Below are 10582 nucleotides of genomic sequence, written 5' to 3' on the forward strand. Positions count from 1 at the left end.
GCTCATCAGTTGGTTTCCTTCTCCTGCAAACCGTAGGATCTATATAGGCAACTTATTGTTTGAGACAAATACTTAGGACAGTACACTATTGATTTGAAATGATAAAACGTGCATAAAAATACTTGAGTATAGCGCCCAAGCTTTTTGGTTTCCAACTACTCTTGGAAAGCGCTGTCGGGCGTGCGTCCATACAGTTTTGGGGTTCACAGGTGGTCGTATTTTCGCATGAATTTCAATGAAATGTTGCATTGTATGCAAAGTACTGGCAATTTGGGGAGCAACTTCTAACTGCGTTGTGTAGTTGCTTGCAAGTTGTATTTGATGTAATAGGGGCCCCGTGTTTTCCACTGACCAGGAAAAGGTGTGGCTATAACAACCCAGAGTTTTTCCTGGTTAGACAGACCAAACAAATAAACTCAACATGCAACGATTTCAAAGAGTTACAGCAGTTAATGGAAATGGTCAATTCCAATAAATTAATTAGGCCCATATCTATGGATTTCACATGACTGGGAATAAAGATATGCATCTGTTGCCCACAACAACAAAAAAGTAGGGCCATGGGATCAGAAAACCAGTCCGTATCTGGTGACCATTTACCTCATGCAGCGTGACTTCTTCGCATTGTTGATCCGGCTGTTGATTGTGGACTGTTGTCCCATTCCTCTTCCCTGCCTGTGCGAAGTTCCTGGACGTTGGCAGGAACTGGAACACGCTGTCATACACGTCGATCCAGAGCATCCCAAACATGCTCAATGGGGGACATGTCTGGTGAGTATGCAGGCCATCGAAGAACCGGGACATTTTCATTCAAAATAGTCATTAACGTCTACAGTGTATTTCTGATCAATTTGCTTTTCTTTCTAAAAACAAGTTCATTGCTAAGTGGCCCCAAACTTTTGAATGGTAGTGTGTGTGTATATATATATATATTATTAGAAGGGATTTCTCCGTTTTTAAAGCCACTTTTTGTTGAGCCTACAAAACCTATTAGATCATCTTGAATTTCTGTGCTGATTGGATTTTATCGTTGAAATTATAAGCTATTTTATTACATTTTTATAATGTCCCCAAACATTGTAAATGAAGGTACCTCGCAGTAAACTAGAGGTACAACCATAGAGGTATGTGTTCTATATCTATGCAGGTATATTTATGAGTAAGAATATGTATTAAGTATTTGTTCTTTCCGGACACGAACACCCGTGACCATAGAAATAGGAATTCATTGAGTCCGATATCAATTCCCGTGACACTGTACACGTCACTAACAGGAACTTGGCATTTCCTGGTTGTACTTATCGAAACCACTTATGCTTACAACAAAATGCTCATGTGAAGTTGCTGTTTTCTCCATTGAAACGACGACACGGTTTAATTATAGTGTGCTAGTCCGTTTTTACAGTGTAAGGCGACAACGAAAATGCCATTTCAAGGAGTCATGAGGATCCTTTTACCGACGTTGTGGGCTATTTCAACCTTCGCAGAGGAAAAAACGAAGTCGCCAACAACAACAGGCATTACTGCTGCTGGCAACACCAAGCATGTCACGAATTCGAGTGCCAGTAACACGACGTCCAAGAACAATCATAGCAGCATTTTCAACTCTTTCGACGTTGATAGTTCAATGATACAACGGGCCTTGTACGTCCTTATTGGAGTCACCACCATTGGCGTGTTCTATTTCCTTGTGAGAGCTGTGCGGTGAGTCGAACAAGCTAATGATGTTGATGAAAACAGACCATTATCTATTGGTAGCAATCGTTGAGTCATATTTTTTTTTCTCACTTGAGCTTTCAATGTCCGTGACTTTTAAAATTAATTATGTTATGTTTAGGCAGAAGAAAAGAACAACCTCTAAGAAGAAGTATGGGCTGTTGTCAAACTATGATGACAGTGTTGAGATGGCTGTGCTGGAGAGTGATGAGGAGGATGACACTGTATATGAGGCCAGGTCCCTGAGAAGGTGAGTGAGATCTAATAACAAGAAGGTGCATCAACCACTAGTGTTGCTCATCATATACAAATCCCATTATTTTGCGAGTTTACATTGTAAGTTTGTACGACACTGAGACTAGAGATTGCGAAAGTGCAAACTTGAAATACCTCAAACACAAGAACAGTAAGCCTACCTTAAAGGACAGTTGTTATTATGTACCATCCATATTTAAAATGTTATTGTGTGAAAATGTGCAGTGAATCAGTTTCAGCTTTTAACCTTAGTGTCGTCATTGATCATTGAGCTCCTGAGTGGCGCAGCGGTTTAAGGCACTGCATCTCAGTGCTAGAGGCGTCACTACAGACCCTGGTTTGATTCCAGGCTGTATCACAACCAGCCGTGATTGGGAGTCCCATAGGGCGGCGCACAATTGGCCCAGCATCGTCCGGGTTTGGCCCTTAGTAGGCCGTCATTGTAAATAAGAATTTGTTCTTAACTGACTTGCCTAGTTAAATAAAATAAATAAGAAATGTATTTATTTAACTTCTCTGTTTGTCTTTGTCTTGTATTTATCAGATGAGTCTGGATCTTTTCAAATAACACACATTGGACTGGGGAAAGAATGGAGACATTCCTAAGGTGCATTTTTCAACTGTTGTTAAGGCATATTTTTCTTTTTCTCTTCGCACCTGAAAAAAGGAAAACTGGCTTTCAAAATGACTGCTCTATCCTCCGGTGAACCCTTATTTTGTCTAGCTGCCTGGGTATGAAAAATACATGGTGTTTTTGGTGACCAAATAAACTTACCTTTTGATTCTAACTATGAAGAGGAGGAAATAGGATTTGTAACATAACAGGAGTCTAATGCCAAAGTTGCTTAAGTGAATGTGCGCGGGGTAATTCTTCAAATCCCCCTGTGCCCACCTTGAACTGTGCATAACAAACAACGAAAGATCTCTTCTAATCATCAACACGGATCCTCAATTTCCCGGTCGATGTGGTGTTGCCAAGGTTTTGTTTCTTTGTCTCTTGACAATATTCTGTTGCCATGGCATCCTATATATTTTATGATGTCTACCTTGAATTATACCTGGACCATTAGAGTTAGGCTAGTAGCTAATAGCCTGATTAGTGAGTACGCTTACAAACTACTGTAAACTAAGCTAGCCTACCAATATCCCCATCCCATTTTGTACTATGCACCCACACATGAATGTTGTACTGTCGCATATACCTGCTCTATTTGGTAAGCTAGACCTAATAAGTTTGTAATACTTTCAAGAAGTTAGTTGCTGAAAAAGCTTGACTTAAGCCAAAACTTTTGACAATCTTAGACAGTATGGAATGTGTCTGTAATTATAGCCCCATTTTTATGCAGTCTAATCAATATGCTATTCCACTGGCGATTGAAAAATCCATCCCTTCCCCTCTGTTTTGGCTACTTGTAACTCTGTAGAAGAAGCACCTATAATAATTTGTTAGGCCTACTCATATCAGTTCAACTGTAATTTCAGGTTTTGGTTACCAGTAATTTCCCAATGCCCAACCCATTGTTTTCAAATCCAGCTAACTGTAAATTATCTCATGTGTTCTGAGAACCTTTGCTTCTTTTTATTTTTCAAAAACAACACATTTCAGAGCTGGTTCTTTCTCCTAAATACATGGTTGCTGTTGACTGTAAAATCTCCTGTAATTTGTCCAGAGACAGTTTGCTGTTGCATTTGCACAAGCTACTAAATGAACAAAGAAGGGTCCACACAATCTATTTATTTTTTATATAGCTTTTTCCTACCTGCTTTGTCAAATTAAGGTTTTGAATTTATTGTGGTGTCTTCATTTTCCATACCATACTCAAGTTGCAGAAAGAGGATCCCTGCATAAGTATTTGTCACTACTGTGCTTGCTTCATAGCAATTCCCAGGGGAAAATGAATACAATGTCACACATTGATTTATAAATTGAAACATCTTGGTTAATTGTGCCTCCATTTCCGAGAGGTAACTGCATTATAGTTTACGTTCCTGATAATCAGAAGAAACACACAGGCAAGAGATTTATCTTAAATGAACATCAACCCCACTGAAAATCCTCCCAGGTGTCCCTCTGGATTTAGCCTATTGGAAATGGATTGTAAACCTTCAAACAATGTCAATGTCTGTGCTAGAAATAAATTATTTTTTCTAAGAATTTTAATGCCAGCTGGTCCTGAGCTCAAAACAACTGCCGAATCACTCCTTTCCCTCGTCATATGATTTGTTTCCTGAAGGTGTTTTTTTTTTTGTCTGCATTCCTTTGTCTGTGCAAATCTTGTATTTAACGGGAGCAAGGTCAGTCATATGATAAAGACCTCGGCGAACAAAGGCTCCAGTAAAACGTATATGCTTTGACTGGCTCTAACAAATATCATGATTGTTTTCATGGTCCATTTCTTGCCTTCGTCTATGAACTGTATGTACGTTCTGATCAGCAATACCGTTCCTTTGTCAATACTGTGGCCTGTGTGATAGAGAAGTCCCAGTCGTGTTTTGAATGAGGCCAAAGTGTATGTACTGTATCTCTGTGTGTGTGTGTGTATTGAGTCTTGTATTCTCTGTTGATTTAATGACTAGTAGTGCTGTGTTGGTGCTGCAGGTCTGAGGCCTTCTGCTTGGTTGGTGGTGGGATCCTTAGGCTGTTACGGTGGGCTCTTTTCACATCATGTTGAAAAGGAAAAATAAATCAAAGTGAGACTTTGAGCAAGACTAGCTTGGTGTGAAGGTTCTAACTCTCTTTCCATTATCTTTGCCATTTGAGATTATAACAAACTGTATACACGACAGGATAGGAGGCATTGAAACTGCTGCAATTTAGGAGATGTATTGAATGCAGTGTCAATTAGACTCATTCACATAATATGGTGAATTCAAATGGTGTGGTCCCCAATTCTCCTTCACATGTCAGTTATTTAGTGTGTTCATTACAAAGAATTGCCACCAGGTGGTATCCTAACTCCACTAGTTCCAGTTACAATACCTAAACTGCCAAGCTTCCGCTTTGTGCCAGCTCTGCTCAGACAGGCCTAGAAGTTAAGAATGTTACCACGTTCGTGTGTGTCATATGTTCTCTAATGGGGTATATTTTCTCTACTCCCATTAGTCCTCTCTGAACCATCATCATTATAGCAGTTCATCCTACTGATCAGAAAATTCTCATCTCAATATCCAAAGCATCATTTGGCTGTTTTTATACAAGGATGTAATGATTATTACTTTCTTTACAGATATATTTTTAGGTAGGCACAAAATTGTTTTGGGAGGCAATCACACAAAATGTATTTTTAAACAATGTTTTAAGTTTTATCCTTACATCAGAACTTGAGGAAATAAGAGTATTGTTTCACTTACTTTCCCTTTAAGTGTTTGAAGAAAGTTGTATGGCTGGTTCACAGGACAACGGATAATGGTGTTGTAAAGAGGCCAGGTATTACAAGTAGCCTAAGTGTAGGAGGAAATGGTGTGTGTAACAGCCAATATACCCTATATTCAGAAATTGATAATCTCCCTCTCTCCTCCTTGTCAGTCCCTCTGTGTATGAGTTGGAGAGGAGTCGAGCAATGCCAGGTGCACCCAGTGTGTGTCATCCTGGCCTGGGCTGCATATGCTTTCCCAATTACCTCTGTTAAACTCCAATGTGACATCCTCGCTCGATGCAAACATCCGAGACCCGGGCCCGGCCCAGAAGAGGATTTGCATTGGGTAATTCCGGTTGACTCGTGTCAACGGCAATTTGCCGCACTCCAAAAAATGTGGAGAAGTGAGCCAACAAGGGGAACGAATGCCATTGAGTGGCACAGCTGGAGCTGCGAGAAATTGTCTCCAAGAAATTTCACTGGAAATCCAATGACTGAAGCATGAAAATCTGATATTTAAAAGGGAGCGGAATGGAAGAAAGAAGAGCAAAGACAGAAATGAATTGATTCCAAATCCAACTGTGGGACCGTATGGCCTGGGCTGGATCCTCTCTGCATTTCAATGAAGAAGAGAAACCGACCAAGTGATGTTGATCATTCTTATTTTCTTTATCCTGCGTCATTCCGCACTCCATCTCCTTTCAGAATCTTCAGTGTCGGCTTTCTGCTTACTTTTCACCAGCCGTTTTCAACACAGCAGAAATAATTTAAAGCAATTTTTTGAGCCTGTAATACATGAGGAGGGGGGGGGGGGGATACATTGTGCTTTTGGATGCACTCCATACTGTGAGTTACTTTTGTAAGGCCCACTTCAGTCCCTAAGCTTTTGGCTGTAGCACACTGGCTAAGAGGGAACACTGTTCCTATCAGATTATGCTGAATCTTATACAATGTCATACAGCCTACACTCATTGATTGTCCTGTTTTCTCCTCAAGAGAGGGGGTTGATAAGATAGAGAAAGACTTTTCCTAGAGCAGGGGTAACCACGGGCTGATTTTTGTCAGAGCGGATGTTTGCGGGGCTGGAAACATAATTATAATTGTACACTGCAAATTGACCACAACTAAGCCCAATAAGAGATTGTATTTTAAAATACCAATAATTTCATACCTTGATTCATACCTTGATTCATACCTTGATTGAGACATTACCATAATTTTTTAATCGAGTGAACACTTGGGAGCAGATTTCCCCCCCAAAAATGTCAAACTTTTTAGGGTGCCCCAAAAAATCACTTGCGTGCCAGCAATGGGAACTAAAATATGTTACTGTATTTCTCATTCTTCCTATGATTATAGTATAGGTATGATTTAGTAATTTCAATAATATTTCATCTGCTGTGAAAGGGAGTTTAGAAAACCTGTTTACAGAGTTAGGGATCGGGCCTACCTCTCGAGTTCTTAAACTGAAACCAGAAGCTTACTGTATCTATGGTACGTTTGGGGATAATGTCTGGCTGTATCCATTTATACAATATTGGCCCTGTTGAACTTGTGTGTGATATTCTGTCTTGCTACGGAAACTGTAGCAGAAAAAGCTTCAGTGAATTTCACAAGCAGTGTCGCCCCCAGTATCTTGTGTGGCTCCTACTGTGTGGCCCAAGGCACAGCTCTACCAGCTGGCACTGTGTGTGATGAGACTAGACGTGAGATGATAGTCCTTTCTCCACTCACTCGGAGGTCATTCCCAGCCACAGGAAAAGCCTCCTCAGAAGCAAGAGATGCAGAGGTAGAACTCGAGCACTCTCTCTTTCCTCTTCCTTTACTTTCTATTGAACCCTCTCTCTCTCCCACTGTCTCCTGCCCACACACTCTCACTCCCCATCTCGCTCCCCATCTTTCTCCCCTTTCCACACACTTTTTCAAGTCAGAGGAGACGCTCGCTCCTGACCTTGCTCAATGCTTGAGTGGCTGGGCTGCTCCTGGCTGCTGGAGCGCTACTGGGAGACATAATAAACGGCGCCCTTTTCATCTCCGACACAAAGAACGGAGAGAAGAAGATTCCGGGGGCCTCAAAGGAAGTCTCCCGAACAAAGGAGACCTGAACTGAATAGATCTGCAAAGAGGAGAGTGGCAGGATGGGAGGTAGGGGAGGGGGAGCAAACTTTACTTCCATAAACACACACACTCACAAAAGGGGGTAATGGTGATGATTGGCTATGTTAATTGTTTTGGTTGGTGGTATTTCGGGGTTTGTTCTCGAGGCTTATTCACACTGGGGTTGGCCGATCGAAGCACAGAGGCTAAACTTCAAAGGGTACAGCCTACATTTCAGGGGCATAATTTATCCACCCAGTACTCCCCCTATAATGTTCCATGTGCAGTAAGCCATATTTGGTTCTTGGTGTGAGGATAGGGAAATCAACCCTTAATAATTGGATTGATTCATTGTAAAGGTGTAATGCTCACTCCCGGACCTGGTGGATATTGTGCAGCATCCGGGATGCCACGGTGGAGTTGAACACACTATCTATCAATTGTTCTTTATTCATGGCACAGAGCGATTGGTGTGGCACTTTAACTCCTGTTTTTTGGGGGGCTGAGATTTAGGGCCTGCTAGCGACGGCTTGGGAATAACTGGAACCGGGATGTGTGAAGGACTAGAATCAGTTCGAATATCCACGGAGCCTGTATGCCTACCTGTATTTGCTCATGTCACGTTCTCTCCACAAAAGGAGTGACAGGAGGGGCGAGTAGGATCCTGAGCAAACTTCACTTCCATAAACACACACAAAATAGGGGGGGGGTGATTTATCTTTTTACCATTTTGTTTTTCCACAGCACCCCACAAATAACACCACACACACACACACACACACAGAAGCCCACTATACAACACATTGCCCAAGGTGATTACCTTCAGAAAGTATTCAAACCCCTTGACCTTTTCCACATTTTGTTACATTAGTCTTACTCTAAAATTCAATTGTTTTGTTTTTTTCATCATTCTACACACAATACCCCATTTTAGAAATGTTTGCAAATGTATAAAAATAAAAAAATCACATTTTCATACCCTTTACTCAGTACTATGTTGAAGCACCTTTGACAGCGATTACAGCCTCCAGTCTTCTTGGGTCTGATGCTTCAAGCTTGGCACACCTGTATTTGGGGAGTTTCTCCCATTCTTCTCTGCAGATCCTCTCAAGCTCTGTCAGGTTGGATGGGGAGTGTCGCCGCACAGCTATTTTCAGGTCTCTCCAGAGATGTTTGATCGGTTTCAAGTCCGGGCTCTGGCTGGGCCACTCAAGGACATTCAGAGACTTGTCCCGAAGCCACTCCTGCATGGTCTTGGCTGTGTGCTTAGGGTCATTGTCCTGTTGGAAGGGGAATTTTTGCCCAAGTCTAAGGTCCTGAGTGCTCTGGAGCAGGTTTTCATGAAGGATCTCTGTACTTTGCTCCATTCATATTTCCCTCGACCCTGACTAGTCTCCCAGTCCCTGCTGCTGAAAAACATCCCCACAGCATGATGTGCCACCACCATGCTTCACCGTAGGGATGATGCCAGGTTTCCTCCAGACGTGATGCTTGGCATTCAGGCCAAAGAGTTAAATCTGGGTTTCATCAGACCAGATAATCTTGTTTCTCATGGTCCGAGAGTCCTTTAGGTGCTTTTTGGCAAACTTCAAGCGGCCTGCACTAGGAAGAGTCTTGGTGGTTTCAAACTTCTTCCATTTAAAGATGATGGAGGCCACTGTGTTCTTAGACCTTCAATGCTGCAGAATATTCAAGACCTCTGAATACTTTCCAAATGCACTGTATGGTTTCCAAATTTTGTCAACCAATCCTCCAGTTTGTTATAGAGGGTGAATATTTTTTAATTGATGTCTATAAAATGTTTTTGCAATAATTAGAACTAGATTACAAAACTTTCTCTATTGATCACCAATATATTAATTTCCCAAAAGAGATAATTGTGGAGATGGATGGATATAAATTCCTAGACAAAATGAATAGATTACAAAACTTTCTCTATTGATCACCAATATATTAATTTCCCAAAAGAGATAATTGTGGAGATGGATGGATATAAATTCCTAGACAAAATGAAATGATAGCACATGCATTATCCCAAAATGGTGTTTATTACAGGACCACAGCATGTGTAATAGGGTTCCTTTGTGTATCTCCAACAGAGATGTGACATTTCTGGGTGTATTACATGCATTCTGGCAGGTAAGTCCAATGAATTAACTTCAATTGCAGTATTTTGTCTTAGGTTGTAGGAGCAGGTGACCAATGGTTCTCCTCAATCTCTTCCTTTTAGATCTGTTGTCAATTCTTTCCTTGTAGGTTCTGATCAAGGTTTCAATCAACCCTTGATCTAACTTGGCAATTCACTTATTTGGCGTAGCAGCTTCTTTCAGTATTTTTTCTGTGCTAGATGCTTTAGATTCATCCAGATTCTGTTGAAGAGATTGAATAACATTTCGGAGTTGTACGAACTTAAAGAAGTCGGCTTTGGAAAATCCCAATCTTTCTTGGAATTGAGTGAATGACAAGTTGAGATCCATCATAGTACACATGTTAAACATTCATGATGCCACCAGGACTTAAAGGTGTTGTCATTAAACATTGGAAATAAGGTGGGGTTATTCCAAGTAGGGTGGCCTGGCAATATTAGTTCATTCCACCTCGTGAATTGATGTACATCTAGCCAAATACGAATGGAATTGAGAATCACTGGAATGTCTGTCTTTTTTGTTCAACTCCTTGGACCTGGGGTAGTGAATATATTTGAGATCTTAAGGTATTACGTTGATTGCTTCGATTCTCCTCCATGCACAAGGTTCGTCATCTGCATTGTTTAAGTGAACGCAGTTGTGCAGCCCAGTAATACATCTCCATATGAGGTAGCCTAGTTCAAGACCTCCAGCTTTATAGCGTAGTGTAAAACAGACAATTAGAGTCTTGTGGTATTTCCATTCCAAATAAAGAGAGTAGGCCATTTTTTAACTTTAAAAAGTTGGATGGAATTTCAACTGTCAGGGCCTGGAATAAATACATCAACCTTGGTAATATATTAATTTTGATTATGTTCACCCTACCTAACATATAGATAGGGAGAGATCTCCATCTCTGAACATCAGATTCATTCTTATCTATTAAATTAAAAATCATTGACTTCATATGCCTCCTCCAGAATTGCATGGTATCAGAACACCCAGGTACTTTAAATGTGTCTGTACATTTCC

General features: G+C 40.9%; 1 protein-coding gene across 1 annotated transcript; it reads left to right on the forward strand.

Moving 5' to 3' along the window:
• Positions 1-1247: 1247 nt before the first annotated feature.
• Positions 1248-4683, forward strand: fam174c (family with sequence similarity 174 member C). Its single transcript, XM_020498599.2, has 3 exons — positions 1248-1704; positions 1838-1966; positions 2516-4683. Exons 1-3 carry the CDS (start codon positions 1424-1426, stop codon positions 2517-2519), a joined length of 414 nt encoding a protein of 137 aa, XP_020354188.1. The 5' UTR covers positions 1248-1423; the 3' UTR covers positions 2520-4683.
• The last annotated feature ends 5899 nt before the right edge of the window (positions 4684-10582 follow it).

This window comes from Oncorhynchus kisutch, linkage group LG13, assembly GCF_002021735.2.
Source record: "Oncorhynchus kisutch isolate 150728-3 linkage group LG13, Okis_V2, whole genome shotgun sequence".
Classification (NCBI taxonomy): domain Eukaryota; kingdom Metazoa; phylum Chordata; class Actinopteri; order Salmoniformes; family Salmonidae; genus Oncorhynchus; species Oncorhynchus kisutch.

Coding starts and splice junctions, on each gene's coding strand:
- fam174c (XM_020498599.2), top strand. CDS start 1,424: ATGCCATTTCAAGGAGTCATGAGGATCCTTTTACCGACGTTGTGGGCT. Junction 1,705..1,837: donor TTCCTTGTGAGAGCTGTGCG/GTGAGTCGAACA, acceptor TGTTATGTTTAG/GCAGAAGAAAAGAACAACCT.